At 37.7% G+C, this 18,054-nt stretch overlaps 1 protein-coding gene across 3 annotated transcripts in view; it reads right to left on the bottom strand.

Moving 5' to 3' along the window:
- Nucleotides 1–766: 766 nt before the first annotated feature.
- reps2.S (RALBP1 associated Eps domain containing 2 S homeolog) overlaps nucleotides 767–18,054 on the bottom strand; it is a 65,585-nt gene continuing 48,297 nt past the window's right edge. For 2 of the 3 annotated variants that reach the window (XM_041584101.1, XM_041584103.1), the window contains exons 15-18: nucleotides 11,793–11,876; nucleotides 7,365–7,510; nucleotides 3,299–3,404; nucleotides 767–2,130 (exon numbers count right to left, since the gene is read on the bottom strand). In XM_041584101.1, coding sequence (XP_041440035.1) covers nucleotides 2,062–2,130; nucleotides 3,299–3,404; nucleotides 7,365–7,510; nucleotides 11,793–11,876 — 405 coding nt within the window. In that variant the 3' untranslated portion in view covers nucleotides 767–2,061. The remainder of the gene's footprint in view (nucleotides 2,131–3,298; nucleotides 3,405–7,364; nucleotides 7,511–11,792; nucleotides 11,877–18,054) is intronic. The other variant, XM_041584102.1, reaches the window with a different exon arrangement.

Below are 18,054 nucleotides of genomic sequence, written 5' to 3'. Positions count from 1 at the left end.
AATTATTTACAGACCACAGGGACAAGCATCACAATTCATTTGCTTATCAGTATTGTGCCCCAACCCTAGATTGTAAACCATCACAAGCAGGGCATGTTGCCACATACATCCATGTATGTTTGTTTCATTGATTTGCCATTGTTTGCAAACACTGTTAAAATCCATCATGTAGGCTATAAATAAGCATGAACATACAGTTTAAAGGGATCCTGTCATCGGAAAACATGTTTTTTTCAAAAGGCATCAGTTAATAGTGCTACTCCAGCAGAATTCTGCGCTGAAATCCATTTCTCAAAAGAGCAAACAGTTTTTTTTATATTCCATTTTGAAATCTGACATGGGGCTAGACATTTTGTCAATTTCCCAGCTCATGTGACTTGTGCCTGCACTTTAGGAGAGAAATGCTTTCTAGCAGGCTGCTGTTTTTCCTTCTCAATGTAACTGAATGTGTCTCATTCACTATTGAGTGTTGTTCTTAGATCTACCAGGCAGCTGTTATCTTGTGTTAGGGAGCTGCTATCTGGTTACCTTCCCATTGTTCTGTTGTTTGGCTGCTGGGGGGGAAAGGGAGGGGGTGATATCACTCCAACTTGCACTACAGCAGTAAAGAGTGATTGAAGTTTATCAGAGCACAAGTCACATGACTTGGGGCAGCTGGGAAATTGACAATATGTCTAGCCCCATGTCAGATTTCAAAATTGAATATAAAAAAATCTGTTTGCTCTTTTGAGAAATGGATTTCAGTGCAGAATTCTGCTGGAGCAGCACTAATAACTGATTAATTTTGAAAAAAAAATGTTTCCCATGACAGTATCCCTTTAAGAGAAAAAAAGGAAAATGGGAACTACAGAACAAATAAACTCAAATGAAGGCAGCTGTGCATATGATATAGAACATTGTCCAGTTACATTGGCTTTAATTGGCTGTGGTTTCTGCCTGTCATACTGGTTGTGACCTCCAGGACAACACTACAGAATATGTTGGCACTAAATAAACATTAATAGGAATCTGTGCTCAGAGAAGGCTAGTACTGATGTGTAGACCTTTTTTGAACGAGTATGAAAAGTTCTAGAGAAATACATCCAGAAGCCCCCTTTGTTAAATACACAAAGTTGGTTAATTAACTGTTGAAGCACTCGAGTAGCCCTTGATAAATGAGAATAATCTGCTATTCCTCCACTGAGAAAACTGCAATATAATGTGCTTAAAAAAACTCCTAAAAACCTCTATCTTTTCCAGTTAGGAACTACAGCGGTAATATGCCTAGTAATTTTACACTAACTATTGCCGTTTTGGAGGCTCCATTCAGCAAATCAAGTTTGAGCCTCTAATGCCTGAGATGAGAAATTGCAAATAATATTATACACAATGGTGGGGAAAGCACCATTTGCAAATTGCAGCAATTAAGCAGATCTGGAAAGTAAAAATAGAAATGCTATCTCCGCCATTTCCTCTGCCAAGAATCCGTTGTCAAACATCACCCACAACCCAAATGCTGTGAGAAATTCCAAAGAACGGGTGTCAGTCAGAGTTGCTTTCCAAGACAAATTGGCTTCTTTATGAAAATGCATGTTACTCAACATGGAAAATAAGAATCTTGTAACTTTCAGCCAAAATATGGCCAGTGTACTAAAAAATGAAGGACATTAACTTTAATACCGTTTTTTGCTCTCTTATGTTAAACAGGCAACAGGAAATAAAAACCATTTTCATTACATTGTTGTTGATGTTAAGGCTTGTTCACACAACAGACTTTTGTGTCAAAATAAACACAGCTACAATATTTGTTTTGCTGCCACTAATGTCTCAGTGGTGAAAAGAAAGCAAGCGGTGTGTCAAATTTAAAAAAAGTTGCAGCCTGCTGCAACTGCCAGCACATGTTCTAGTATGTACACCATCATTGTAAACAAGTAAATAAAACTGACTTTCTCCCCCACAAAAGTCTATAGCACAAAGGCCTTAACAGTGCCACGACACAGACATGAAGGTGCTGAAATATGTGCACAAATATGAGCTCTCCTTTACAAGTGTTTCTACTGCTTTCTGCAAGCTCTTTGGCGGTCATAAAACGGGAACAGGGCGAAGCTTTTCAAGTTGGGTTTCCAATGTGATTCTCTCTTGGTGGACTTCCTAAAAAAAAAAAAAAAAAAAATTAACAAGGAATCCTTTACACCAATAATAAGAATCCAACTATTTTATCCATTACACCCACCGTCCTAATACTGTACCAACATCCCATCTGCCAGCATTGGAAGTGGCTGCATATTTTAAATGCTCCATCCAGACAGGCAATTTTTATAGTGGCAAGATGTTCAATCCTGTGATGTTGATTAATGTCTTTTGCCAGTCAATTGGTCACCTAATTTGGCTGATGGTTAGGTGGGGGTGACACTAGGGGGTATATTTATCAAAGAGTGAAGTTAAAGATCGCCACAGTCCTCTAGAGTCAAATTCCGCCACTCTCCATTCATTTCTATGGGATTTTGAAAGGTGTATTTATCAAAGGATGAATTTTCAATTTCACCCATTGATAAATACTCTTTTAAAAATCCCATAGAAATGAATGGAGAGTGGCGGAAAATCACTATAGCGGACTGTGGTGATTTCTAACTTCACTCTTTGATAAATATACCCCTAGGTTGGAGAGAGCTCTGATTACTAACTTCATGCTTTGTCAAACAGCTATTTACCCAGCCAGGTGTCAGAGCTGTCTGTGCCTGACATAAGGGGTGTTTGCAGAGAGGGGACAGAAAACTGAGCTAGGCAGAAGCTTAAAAATGACAGTTCAGTAAATCTGGGAAAAGGAGCTACTGCCCAATTTTAATTCTGATGCTAGATAGTAATGATAGATAATAGATAATGCATACCCTTTCCCTTCCTGTGCAAGGAACTGGAGAGGTATAACTTTATTCTTCCAGCTCACAACAGCTGCTTATACCTCAGAAAGGTGCAGAGAACTTCTTGTATTTGAATTTTGTGGTCACAGCCTCATTGCACTCCCCCCTTAATGTTTTTAAAAATTAGTGGGGAGCACAGCCTTCCCTTGTTTGTTATAAATATATTGTTAATGGGTTGAGTGCAGAGCACTACTTGTATTTGTTTATACCTCCTGCCACCTTATATCTGAGTGCTGATATTATGACCAAGTAATGTTGTGTCAGTTTTCCTATGTATTGTTTATGTTTACAAAATCATTAGTATATGGTATCATTCCAACTCTAAATTGAAGTACATATTATGACACCTCACATTCAAGGCAACCTTGGTTACAGTGTGCAATTCTCAATGCAATCCTCACCTTCAGTTGCTGCTGTAGTTCACTATTCAACCTGGCAAGCACAGCATTGGCCTCTTTGTTTTTCCGGATGGCTGTCTGAATAGCTTTCTTCCTTTTGGAAGGCTGCCTGCAAGAAGGATAAGCTCATAAAGACCAGACCAAATACTTTTGCACAGTGCCAAGAGGCCGCACACCCATCAAACACATGTCAGCAATTAGCTGACAATGTAAAGGTCAGACAAATCGTATTGCTTTTGGCAAATATTATGCTAGAATATTGACCCATGCATAGAAAGATGCTATAAAACATTATTTTGTTAGATGCCATGTTATAGAAAAACCAAGACTGAGCTTGCTTCTGGTAATGTACAGGATCCCTTATCCAGAAACCTCCAAATTACAGGAAGGCCATCTCTCATAGAGTTTATTTTAAACAATTCAAATTTTTTTTATTTTTTTTTATTTTTTAACAACAAAACATTACCTTGTATTTGATGGTAACTAAGCTGCATGAATTCATATTGGTGGCAAAGCAATCGTATTAGGTTTATTAAACATTCCATGTTTTTTTTTTCTTACCAGACTTAAGGTATGGGTTTGGAAATCCAAATTACAGAAAGACCCCTTATCTGGGGTTGATGTGACATGCTCACAATTAGTCCCTGGCACAATGTCAAGCTCCCATTTATTTTATAGCGATTTGATTGGGCCCAATATGCTCAAATCACTAACATACAAAGTGCTACAGGATTAGATTACTCTAGCCTTACCAATGTGTCATTTTAGAAAAGAAGCAGAAAAATTGTAGCTTTTTTTAAAGGAAAAAAACATATTATATTATGCCAATTTTTTTACGTATTTAGCCATCCCTGCATTCCCATGAGTAACTGCCATTTCTTTTTCCAGGCAGCACGAGCTATAAACACACCTTTACCTAAAGGTGTCAGGTCTATCTAGAAGCCCATGAGAAAGAGAAAGATCAAACCAAGTAAACACCCCTGTTCTTTAATTAGTTCAAGATGGTCTGTATGTTTTGGCAAGACAGCAGCATTTTCTATATGTTATATGCCTTTTACTCGTTTAAATCACTTTGTCATGCCTCGGTCAGCAAACTAGTTAAAGCAGCCGGCATATGATGCAATGTCTGTTCCTAGCAAAAAAATGCTTTGCAGATGTTTAACAAAGCATGGCACCCTTCAGCTAATGGATGCTATAGCCCCCGTATAGAAACTATGTCCGTGTCCTAGAATAGGAATAATCAGCACTAATCAACTGCTTTGTTCAATGGATTATGGTAGCTGGGATGAGAGGATGATGATGTACTCTTTTAACTAAAACAGCTGATCAGCATATTCATTGTTGCTGAACCGTGGTGTTTCACACATAATGAAAGGGTTAAATTCATTCACTTTGAGCTCTACAGTTGTAATTCCACTATTAAAGCATAAAGATGTCAACTTCATGCTAGATTATTGTAGCAACATGGAAGAAGAAAAAAGGGCAAAGCCTTACTGTTCCATTTGCATAGCAAGGGGCAGTTGGTCATTTACTTTACAATTGTTTTCCCATAAAACATATTTTACATTTGCAGAAAAGATTTACAAGACACGGTCAGCATTTACTGCTACCAATTCCAGTTTACTGTAACCCTCATCTCTGTGGTTTTCTGTGGTCATGCCTTTTACTCACTGTTACCAACATCTTCCCCTGTTACCCACTGGGGAATAATGACAAATGGTACAGGAGAATGTTAACTTTTACAATTTTCTAGTTATCCCCACTCTGCTGTACGGGACTCAAGGTGCATGGGAGCCCAATACCTAACACCTGCCTTGGCCATGTAGTTAACAGGCTTTCCTTCTAGGTATTTTAACCAAGACAAGGAAACACCTCACAGAGGGTGCCTAATGTGAACCAGTAGGTCCTTGTGTAGTGGCTGGTCTGCCCACCTCTTTGGAGACTAAGCTGGAGGCTCTATGCCACATTTGTTAGGCCTTTCAGATTTAGTCTTTGAATGGCCTATTCCTATGGGATTAAAGGTTATCCAATGCGTCATGGGGTTTGTTTACTTTTCTGAAATTGTTGCCCCCTTATCACACCCCTTACTAAAAAGGGGCCCAAGGTGTCATGGAGCCCTGATGCCTATAAAGCCTTTGAAAGTCCTTGTCCATCCACTTGTCCATTTACCCTCAAAGTGCATGCCTCTGATGTGGGTGTAGGAAACATTTTGTTACAACATACTCGCCCATAACTATTCTCATGGATCAAACAATTGATATATGGGCAAGCTTGCTGGGTTCTATCCTTCTCTGGATTTCAATTCAGTTCCACAAACATTAAGGCTGATGCCTAGGTCTGTTTTTCCTGCAGAGACCATAACATAATCTCCTAGCCCTATCATTCTCCCTGACTCTGAGTGGGTACTAGCTTCTACATTTGTTTCATTCCTTGAACATTTTGGTTCTGACTCCCCTTCTCCTCCCTCTTGGGAATATTTTTGTGCCCCAACCCTTGATTCCTCAGGCACTCAGCTGGGACCATTCATCTAAAGTCTCCGGTCACCCAAAAATCAAGAAGATACTTTAATTTGTCTTCTGGTACTGTTAGTGGCCATCTCTATCATCCACAATGTAACCCAATTTGTGTCCTCATGCTCTGTGTGTGCTCAGCAGAAGTCACCTTGTAATTTTCATTGGGGTGTTCTCCAGCCATTGTGTGTTTCTAGTCAACCCTTTGTCTAATTTTTATTGATTGTTCATTTTGAAGAAGCTGCTTCTTTGCCTCAATTTTTTTCAAATACATTTTTTGTCTGTATGACATAATGAATACAAAGATATACATTGTCAGATGCATCAGTTAACCTTGCTCCATGGATATGTTTGCAAAATAGATAATCTTTAATCGAAAGTGTGCGATATAGGGTTTTTGCTGCGTGTTCAATCATTTCTATTTACATCACCAGGAGAACATCTAAAATTCCTACAACTTCACAAGTTTTTTTAATATATCAATAATTGCTGAGTACTCTGTAAAATGAATCTAAAAAAAAAATGAAAATGCACATAAATACAGAACTTGTGTTAATGCAGAAAATAAAAGGTGGTGTATTGCTTCTTGTCTGTAAACAATGTCTTAGTGTATACAACAATCTATCCGTCTGCTGCCAATGACAGAAGGTTTTCCTTCTGCCAGTACTGTATGAGCCTACATAAAATTACACTCTTTCAATATTTACTACAGCTTGGAAAACTGTGCCATTCACAGCTGTTAGCTAACAGAGCTTGCCTGCCTACTGATGGTGTCCTACACAAGCAAAAGATCTGTGATGTATGATGTTCCAAATGGTATTAAAAATAAAATATGCCATTTTAGAATTACAAAGTATTGCAAAGTAGCTAGGAAAAGATCAGATGTAGTATTGACAAAGTCTGATTTTTTTAAAGAGAAGGTAAGAGTGGAAGAACTTTTTAGAGGGGAGGTGACAGTAGAAGAAGAGCTGGCATTATTCTTAGGGAGTTAGGCACTGCAAGAGAAGTTGGCACTCTAACAGAAGAGTGTTTTATAGAACAGTTGTGGACATGGTAATGGGTAAGAGAAAACTGTGTAATAGGTGATGCTTACAGAATTTTTCAAAAACTTTGATTCAATAGAAGAGAAGCCAAGCTCTTCCACAGAAATTTCATTTCACTGAAGTCAGGTGGAAGTTGGGGAAAAGCCAATATTAATATTTACAAAAGCACTTAAAAAGAAAATACTCAGATCAGAATACAGGTATATGATCTGATATCCAGAATGCTTGATACCTAAGGTATTCTAGATAAAGGATCTATGATTTTTTTGTAATTGGGATCTTCAGACCTTAAGTCTGGAAAATCATGTCAGCATTAAATAAAGCCAATAGTATTATTTTGCCACCAATATGGATTCATGCAGCTCAATTAGGACCAAGTACAAGGTACTGTGTTATTACAGAGAAAAAGGAAATTAAAATTAAAATTAGAATTGTTTGCTTATTAATATATATATATATATATATAAGCAAATGTAAAATATCAAGTATTTAGCATTTATCTTTAATTGACGGTACTTTTGAACTGAAGGATGAGACTTGAGTGATGCAACAGATGAGGTCACACTTGATGCAGAAGACAATTCATGGTTTTCCGGCACTTGACTTTCGGTGAGAAATTTGCGCCTTAATGGTTTCATTGGAGGCTGGCTAAGCAAGATTTCCTTTAGAGGCACAAAAAAAATGCACATTTAATTTAACCGTTTAATTAAGGCATATATGAACACACTCATATATGTACTGTATATGAGTGTGTTCATGCCTATATAGAGAAAATATACAGGAGCACATCTTCAAACATAAAGGCATGTTTTGGGGACATATAAGCACTGGTATGACTAAAGAATGCATATAAGAAGAGGATATTGCACTCAACAGGACTTTAATATTTGTTCAATTATTAACACACACATATAAAATAAGGTAATAGAAAAGGTAATAGAAGGTACATTATAGAAGGGTGTGTACATAAAACATACAAATCACTTACACATACAGATACAAGAAGTGAGGAGGGCCCTGGCCAGATTAAATGTCTTTAGAAAGTCCTGGCTTTCAAACTAGAGAAAAGATTGGTTACCCTCCCATTAAACAATATATTCCAAGTGATCCCATTGCCAAGCACATTTGCACCAGCACCTTTGGTGAATACAATCCCTTCATATTACATATTTTGGTAAAATGTTAATATGCTAATTAGGATTAACTTCAGTTGTGTATTCTACTTAATCTTTTCTATGTGTTATCAAATGCAGTCATTAGTTCATATTGTATTTCCATCATAAATTATGTGCCTTCCTCAAAGGGGTTATTTATTAAAACACAATTTTTTTTCTCCACAAATTCTAGTTTTATCACAAAAAAACCCCAAAGCTGCTAAAAGTCTGAATCTGAAAATACCCCGGGGCAAATTCACTGTGGATGTAACTACGCTAATTCACTAACTTGCGGATTTTACTGAACGTTACCTCTTGCGCCAGACTTGCCTTCGCCACCTCAGACCAGGCGAAGTGCAATAGAGTAGATAGAAGTTTGTAGAGTAGGTCTACTTCGCTAGCGAATATACGCCAGCACCCGTTAGTAAATCAGCAAAGTGGCAAAATGATGTCACGCTGGTGAATTTTCGCTAGCGTTAGCCACTTCGCCCTTTAGTAAATTTGCCCCTCCATCTGAAACCTGTCGAATTCATGTAAAAGTCAATGGCAGCTGTCCCTTTAACCATTTGAAGATGTTTTTAAGCTTCACGAATTTTAGGAGTTTTGGGGTGTTTGATGCTGGTTTTCATTTGAAAACTCGATAAATTCGTATTTGAGGTTTTTAAGCCTATAAACTTAAAATATTAAGAGAGATTTAAGCATATAAACTCAAATAATTCAAGATATTCATAAAAATCCATTTTTTTCCCGAGTTTAATTATTAGCAAATTAAATGTACATGTTTGGTTGTAGTTTTGTGTTAACTAATCTGCTATCACAGAGGGAACATGCAAAAGGAGAAGATCAGGACCAAACCTACTGTAGTAATTCCCCATTAATTATACCTGCTACAACATGCTTAGTAGGATAATTATCCCTAAGTATCAGAAGATCTCTGTTCTAAGAATCATTTGCAGATCTCTGCAGGTACTCCTAAGCAAATAAGGATAAAATAGTTGGGTATGAGTAAAGAAATAACTTAACACCTGCAAGCTGAGTTCAAGAATATGAGCTTTCCACGGGTACAAAGTCAGTATTTTTATTTTGAACACCAGCTATGCACTAGGCTTTATCTGTTGATTAGCCTGTTGTGAGACAAAAGTAAAATGTCATACATGGCATCCCTTAGGACATTACATTAGAAATGACCATGAAATGACCATGAAATGACCATGAAATTCTTTGAAATAGTATATATGCCAAGGGTGTCAAATGGCACTTGCCTGTACATGAGAGAAAAAGCCTGACTCATTACTTTATGAAAGATATCATACAGACAGAAATAATAGATCATCTGCACTCATATATTAGGGACATTTAAACAGTTTGGGTTTAAAACAACTCCCTTTTCAACAAAACAGGGATTGCTTGTCCATATATTGCAATTTATTAAAGCTGACCAACCAAGCAAATTACTGTACATGTAAAACTAAGCCCCTGTGGAAATTCCCAAAGAAGTACTAGAATCCCTAATGAATAAAGGTTAGTGTAGGGCTAGCCAGTCCAGGGATGACTTTGATGTGGTTGGCCAACTTACAATATACTGCAATATATAGACAAACAATCGCTGTTTTGTTTAAAGAAGAGGGCATTTTTTTGGTCTCTAAATGCACAAAATGTCCTTATTGCCTTATTATCTATATTGATATAAGTGAGTGCAGAGGCTCTCTTCTTCCAGTCTGTATGATTTTTGTGGTCAACCCCTTACTGTACCTCCAGCTTATAATTTGAAATTGCTAGTGATAGTGATGAGCACAACTTTCCCTTTCTGCTTTTGTTTATGAAAAATATCCCATGCCATTCTAATAACTAGAACATGCTCCTGAGCATTAGTAGCAGATCCTAAAAAGTTGACAACAGAGGAAACTAATACAGTGTGTGGGATACGTCGTTCTTTGGCAAAGATCCAATCTTTAATATTGGATGTGATATGGAAGATAATGCAGAATTCTGAAACGTTCTCTGTAATATAGTACTAAAACATGAAACACTGATTTTAACGAAAAAAGTACCTCTGCCAAGCAAACATTATAACTTAATTTGAAAAATTAATTCTATATAATTTTAAAGGACATCTCCACCAACAAACAGTGTGCAAACATCAAAACAATGTTGTTTTACACAATATTCTTTGTGCGCCAAAATTTATTGTGTGCTCACAGCTTAGAGAGAAACAATGGTTACCACCTTTCCCTGTCTAGTTTGTACTCTGATTAGATGTATAATTTATACAAAACAAATAAAAATCATTGCATAATAACATGCTGGCGTTACAAAAATAAAGGATAATAATTATGATGTTATCTTTTAATTAAACTGCCATTCTGAACTTTACCATGACTGTTTATCATTTAAATCAGTCCCTGCCCCAGTAAAACTTATCAGGGTTCATCAAGGAACACAAATGCATTTACCCATAATGATTTCCCAGCATTCCAGCAAAATTGCAGCTGTGTGCAATTTTTCACCCTCCCACAATTGCATCTGGTGTGTTAAAACGCTTGCAATTTCTCCTGTGCATTTTTATGAATTGGACAATGTTGGGCTCAAAATTGTTGGTGGGGATTGTGGCATCTGCTAACAACATGATGTTTTGGTACATGTCTGGTGCCCCTATTGACGCAACCTACATTCAGAAATCTGCATCATTAGGCACACATGGGTGCAATTCATGAGAACAGACTGGGTGGGCACAATGACACAAGATGAGGAAATACAAGTAACATGTTTATACTCAAGTATCTTTAAAGGAGAACTAACCCCCCTAAACCCCAGCCCCTTTCAAATGGCCTACACTGGACCCCCTCTCTGCTGCCTCTCCACACATTTTTAGAAAGGTAGAATGTTTATCAGCATGTGAAAGTTAGATAAATATGATTCCAAAAAATCCCATGGTATTGAATAGAAAGTAGATGAGTTTTTTGTGCTGAGCTCTAAATCTGCCACTTGTTTAATTTCATCAGGAGTCAATGATCTTTCCTTTGCATGTTTTTTAAAGGGAAAGAAACCAGATCACCTGGGGAAACCCACCAAGGCATGGCAAAAACATGCAAACTGCTTACAGTGCTGAGTTAGAGCTGAAATCAAGTTGTACAGGAACATCTCTTATATGATGTTTGGTCCCACTGAATATTCTTCTGCCAACTTTAATTTTATTTTTATTCTTTTAGCCCAGACATATGTGTCACTCTCAGTAATCTTTGTTATAATGCTTTCTTTAAATAGTGTATAGGATATATATTAATGCCTGTGCACATGTATGAGCTCAGTCACTTTGATCCTAATTAATTTATACTATGTATGAGCTCCCTACCAACACCTGTAGGTCTTTTCTTGTGCCTCGGTTTATGCATATGTGTATTCTTTTATTGTGTCTACAATTCTGTTTTTATTTTAGAACCTCCATAGCTTCATGGTCACTGGCTTACATGTTGCTCATTTGAAGACATAACTCAGGAAGGCAACTTGTGCTCCCAAAACTATTTCCTTAACCAACATTCCCCGACACACTGGTGCTTGCAGTACTAATTTAATAACAGTTGTTGGGCCACAGGCTAGACATTCATGGATACCCAAAACCTTACAAACTTTAATTAGGCTTTATAATAGCAATCAGTAAATATTATCCTTTAGTATGTAGAAAATGTTGTCAGATGGAAAAGGTAACAAATAAATGCAGAGAAAGAATTTGAACTGAACGAGAAATATTATGTGAGATCTGTGCACCAAATGTGAGCTACATCCATCTTACTTTTTTGGCAGGACCGCTCTCCTCTGTCTGCGGCAGCATTTTATTCGTCTGTGGATGTAACTCTATCTCTGCTACCCGCTCCCTCTGGGGAAAGAAATGAAAGAAAGGCAATTAGGAAGATTGAATTAAAAGTGCCAATGCATTTTGAGTACAAACAGCAAGACTTTAATCTACAGATATCTCGTTTAGAATTTTAGTATCCCTCCTTAATGCCATACATTGTATTTTGTCAAGAAAACACTTCTGAAATAAAACAAACAGAGATATATAAAAGCTTGAGAGGCAATGGTTATAGTTGCTTTCATAGATGAATGTTATGTGTAAAGTGTTCTATACATAGACATCTTTTAACCAAATGAGAATGTAATCAAAATATAAACAACATGCATAGAATGTAACTCCCAATCCTATGCATTTTTCGGTGTAACAAATACAGTGTTGCTTTGAACCTGTTACTGAGCCACATTGAGATTTGTGAGTCAGCTACTTATCATGCTGCCCCTTTGGCACTCCCCAATAGACATGGCAGGAACAAAAAATATCCCAGTCCAGTTATAACAATTATAAAATGCAGATAGATAGGTCAGCAGCTTCAGTAAATAGGGTAAGAAATAATAGCATTGGGAAATTATTGGACCAGTACATTTTTGGGATATCTGTGCCACCCTAGAGCACAGTCCCATGGGTAACAACCTCCTGTTGTGATTTGTCTTTAAAAACACAAAAAATGTACATTCCAACCTATATTAGCGCAAGTACAGTTTTATAGACACTTCATATACACAAGACCTAAAACATGGTTACAATAATACCTAAATATTATACAGTAAATATATCCCCAAAGAGTCTCCTATTCTGGCTTCAACTGAATGGTGATTTAACAGATTATATGAGCCCAGATCTCCACAAATAAAACCAACTGATTTATTGCAATTAATGAACACCAGTAAAGTACAGTTTACATAAGTACTTTAACAGCGTGCTTAATATCAGCAGGCATCAATTTTCTTTTCTGCAGGGATATCATATGAACAAAATAGCTAGTCCTTCCAGAAGCCATCTGAGGCATGTTTTAGGAAGTAACATGGAGTCAGGAGACATTATGGCTAATTCCTAGGAAATCCAAAACAATGTCTCTGGAACAATGACACTGGAATTTATAGTCAGATACATTTTCTTATACTTGGTTGAAGCTTGACTGCTCAGAAAGCCAATTTCCTTTCTTTTTTTTTGTCTTTTAAATGGTAACTCAGACAAAAATATATGACGTGATCCTTTTTATTTTTTAAAAAAGGCCTGTCTATTGGTGTATGTGTGTGCATTGTTGTGCAGTAAGTTGGGTAGGGTATGCCTACCTGATAACCCATCAAATACCAGTTTGGCTTGGCATTTATTCTATTAGGAGAAAGGAGGTATTACTGAAATTCACTCCCCATAACCCCTGGATCAGTTCCCCCACTGATTGAATAATCATTTATTAACCATCAACTACTGTACATACTGTATAAAAGTGTGGTTGACCAGTTAGTCCCACCTGCTTCCAACTATATATTGATGATTAAAGGCTAAAAATGATATACTATGGGGCAAATGTAACAAAATTCGCAGAGAGAACACATTTTCGCACAAATAAGAATTTGCATGTCCCAATGTAATATTCTTCATTAGTCTTTTTATTGCATTGTGTATCTTAATAGTGTATTGCGAACCTACACCACCTGCTTGAAGGTGGCGGAAACTTTTGGAGCAAACAAAACAACTTTTTCATTAAGACGTTTTATTACATGCACTGCACAAATAATAATTTGCAATTACTATCCTAATGTCCCATGAGGGGCAAAGTGTTTGCAAAGGCAAAACTGTTCACTTTGTGAACATTTAGGGGGACATTTACTTAGGGTGAAATATCGAGGGTTAATTAACCCTCGATATTCGACCGTCGAAGTAAAATATCGAAGTCGAAGGATTTACCGCAATTCGTTCGTTCGAATGATCGTAGGAAAAATAATTTGATCGAATGATTAAATCCTTTGAATCGAACGATTCAAAGGATTATAATTCATCGATCAAACGATTTTCCTTTGATAAAAAAATACTTAGAAAGCCTATGGGGACCTTCCCCATAGGCTAACATTGTACCTCGGTAGGTTTTAGGTGGCGAAGTAGGTGGTCAAAGTTTTTTTTAAAGAGACAGTACTTCAACTATCGAATGGTCGAATAGTCAAATGATTTTTATTTCGAATCGTTCGATTCGAAGTCGTAGTCGAAGGTCGAAGTAGCCAATTCAATGGTCGAAGTAGCCAAAAAAATACTTCGAAATTCGTAGTATTTTTTATTCTAATCCTTCACTCGAGCTAAGTAAATGTGCCCCTTATTGTCATTGCGAACAATTTTTGTGTTACCGACCAATATTAGACCCCCCTTTAAACGAATCATGTGGCCGCATAAGCTTGCTGTCATTGCCCCAGCAGCCCCTTGATATTCATTATGCAGCCGACAAAGCTTGGTTGTAACCACTGTATTAGATAATGATTGTATGTGATATTGGTATTCTAGAGGATGCTTACATATATATATAAATATATATGTTTATTTAGGAATTGTGGGGGGGCATAACTGCTTTTGAGGCCCTATAGACCCACTGTTTTCCATCCAGTGAAAGTTTTATTTCCTTCACCTAAACAAAATAAAATCTATATTATTTAATTCACTGCTACCTGAGAAATATCAATGGCTGCAGCTTTTCCTCCATTATTAGTAACACATGATACAAGTTTTGAGACTGAGCCCCATGAATAACAGGACTGGGGCTGTGGGGCATAATGATGGAGCCTCTCTTCCCAAACAATCACCTATTATTGTTGCATGTACAGTATAGTGCCATACATTTTCATTATTTCTACACTTTACTTAAACAGCACACAAGTCATTATACAACATTCCTCTGTTTTTTTTAGATATCCCTCTGAATAATATTTATGCAGTGAAAATTCAGTGATGTAAGAAGGGCCCTCCAATAGACCACACCCCTTATGCCATGGAGTACAGACACAGCTGATTTCCCTGCTATCTCTGAAATACGCTGCTTTTGGTTGAACACTTTTACCCTGCTGGAAAATGTTCTGTGCACGACCATGACTTGATCTCTAAGTGCAAGTAGGCCCTGGCAAAGAAATAAACACTTGCTTGGCATTTTAAAACTACATATTCTATAGAATCCTTCCCCATTAAATATTAAATAAATTTAGATACAAGAACAAAGGACATATTTTATTGTGTACAAATCTTACATGTACTGATCGGAAAATTAACCAGTAAATGTTTTTGCTTTCTTTTTCAGTAGTGATCTATGATTGCTACATGTTGCAATACAGCAACTGGTGATGTCCTTAAAGTGCCATCTAGTGGAATACTATAATATAAAGTAAAGTTGTTCATATTTGTAAGCAACAATGTGCAGAACGAATGGTGCAAAATGTAGGAAAATACAGCAAGAGAACCAGAGTGACAATGAAACCAAGCAGAAGACCAAAGCAATAATGGAGTGGCTCCAAAAGTGAATGTCCTGCAATTGCCCAGTCAAAAGTCCTGATCTCAATCCAACTGAGAATCTGTGACACTTATGAGCATCATTCGAATAACTCAACCTTCAGCAAATCTGCCAGGAAGAACAGGAGGAAAATCACTCCTGAGTAGTGTGCAAAGCTGGTACATAGTTGTTGAAAATATCTCAAGGAACACCATTTTAGTGTAGTATTTGTTGTCCATAAAATGAGAGACTAGTCAAGCATGCATTCAAGACTAGAGATGTCGCGAACTGTTCGCCGGCGAACTTGTTCGCGCGAACATCGGGTGTTCGCGCTCGCCGGAAGTTCGCGAACGTCGCGCGACGTTCGCCATTTTGGGTTCGCCATTGTTGGCGCTTTTTTTTGCCCTCTCACCCCAGACCAGCAGGTACATGGCAGCCAATCAGGAAGCTCTCCCCTGGACCACTCCCCTTCCCTATAAAAACCGAAGCCCTGCAGCGTTTTTTCACTCTGCCTGTGTGTGCTGAAGAGATAGTGTAGGGAGAGAGCTGCTGCCTGTTAGTGATTTCAGGGACAGTTGAAAGTTTGCTGGCTAGTAATCGTTTTGATACTGCTCTGTTATTGTAGGGACAGAAGTCTGCAGGGGTTTGAGGGACATTTAAGCTTAGGTAGCTTTGCTGGCTAGTAATCTACCTTCTACTGCAGTGCTCTGTATGTAGCTGCAGTGGGCAGCTGTCCTGCTTCAGATCTCATCTGCTGACTGCTGCAATAACAGTAGTCCTTGTAAGGACTGCTTTTATTTATTTTTTTGTTGTTTTACTACTACTACTACTACTACTACTACTACTACTACTACTACTATAAGAGCCCAGTGCTATTAGTCTAGCAGTGTTGGGGAGTGGGACTGGTGTCCCTGAAATCACTAACAGCTCTCCCCCTACACTATCTCTTCCAAGCACACACAGGCAGATTTTTCAGATACATTTTTGCCCTTGATCCCCCTCTGGCATGCCACTGTCCAGGTCGTTGCACCCTTTAAACAACTTTAAAATCATTTTTCTGGCCAGAAATGTCTTTTCTAGATGTTAAAGTTCGCCTTCCCATTGAAGTCTATGGGGTTCGCGAACCGTTCGCGAACCGCTCGCATTTTTGCGCAAGTTCGCGAATATGTTCGCGAACTTTTTTTCCGACGTTCGCTACATCCCTATTCAAGACTTTTCCCCACTCTGGGGTTCTCACCATACAGGATGGCTTCCACACTCTGGAATATTTAGGCTTCTCACTAAGCCCTTCTGACTTTCCCCTCCTGGGACACAAATTCACCAGCTTCTGGCCTGGTTCCCTTTCTGGCAGCACATCAATCACTTTCGACTCAATCTCAATCACTCTCTGCTCCTTGCAGTGACAGGCAGCACCCAGCCCCTCTGGGAGTTTCTAACACAGACAAGTAACCTCTCCTGTTCTGTGCCCTGCTCTGAGAGACCTTCCTAACACTTAACTATGATTAAATACTTAGGACAGCCTTCCTATGGAAAGTGAGCTCCAACATGCGAACTGGACTACTGTAATGGATTGCTTGGCTTGCCTGTTCCTTCCAGAGCACTATAGCTTTCAGGGCCAGACAGCAAAATCCTTTAAACAGAAAAACCAGAAGAAACAGAGAAATTTTTTACACTTCTCTGTGGTCACTCCATAACAACACACACATATATTTTAAAAAATACCTTTCTTGCAATCAGTCAATTACTTTATCAACAAGAAAGCAGACAGTGAAGCTACTTTTAAATATCATTATTTTTTGTGCCCTTTTTCCTCTTTCGTCTCCTATTCATTCTACTGTCTAACAATGAAGCAAATGGTTGGCTGTAGCATCAGAGAGCAAAGGAGCCAGACAGCAGTTAAAATCCCAAACCAGAATATGTGTGTGTGTTTCGACACAGCACTCACTTCATATTGATTCAAACTTGAATATATTAAAAACGATTCTCTGACCCATACAGCGCGATGTTTCCAAGTATACAGTAAACAAATAAACCCAATGAGTGGGTATTGCTTCCAATTAGGATTAATTCTGTCTTGGTTTGAATCAAGTACCAGGTAGTGTTTTATTATTACAGAGAAAAGGGAAATATTTTTTTTTATATTTGGATTATTGTATTTTAATGGAGTCTACGAGAGACAGCGTTTCTGTAATTTGGAGCTTTCTGTATAACAGGTTTCTGGATAATGGATCCCATACCTGTACAACCCTTATAAGGTACAGCAGGAAATCCCATTTAGGATATGACATCATCACCACAGTTTGACACAAATAGTTTGTGTAAAACTATGGTGATGATGTCATATCCTAAAAGGGATTTCTTGTCTTGTACCTTGTAAGGGCTGTACTGCATTATACTAATTTGTGAGTGATGAAAACATGTGCTTGAGAAAGGGGCCTGTGTACTTCGAAACATTGTGCTGCTTAGGTCAGAGAATTGTTTTTAATATATTCAAATTTGCATCAATATGAAGTGAGTGCTGTGTCAAAAAAAAAAAAAAAAAAAATATATATATATATATATATATATATATATATATATATACACACAGTATATATGAAGTAAAACTATGCGGATTTGCAAACCAATCATGAACAGAAGTTTCAGGTCCACTCCATAAAACAATCAGAAGAAGAATCAATCAATTATCCTTTAATCTTGGGGGGTTATACATCCAAAAACAATCAAACATTC

The sequence above is a fragment of the Xenopus laevis genome, chromosome 2S (assembly GCF_017654675.1).
Source record: "Xenopus laevis strain J_2021 chromosome 2S, Xenopus_laevis_v10.1, whole genome shotgun sequence".
In the NCBI taxonomy this organism is placed as follows: domain Eukaryota; kingdom Metazoa; phylum Chordata; class Amphibia; order Anura; family Pipidae; genus Xenopus; species Xenopus laevis.
This window is presented reverse-complemented; position numbering and strand designations above follow the sequence as displayed.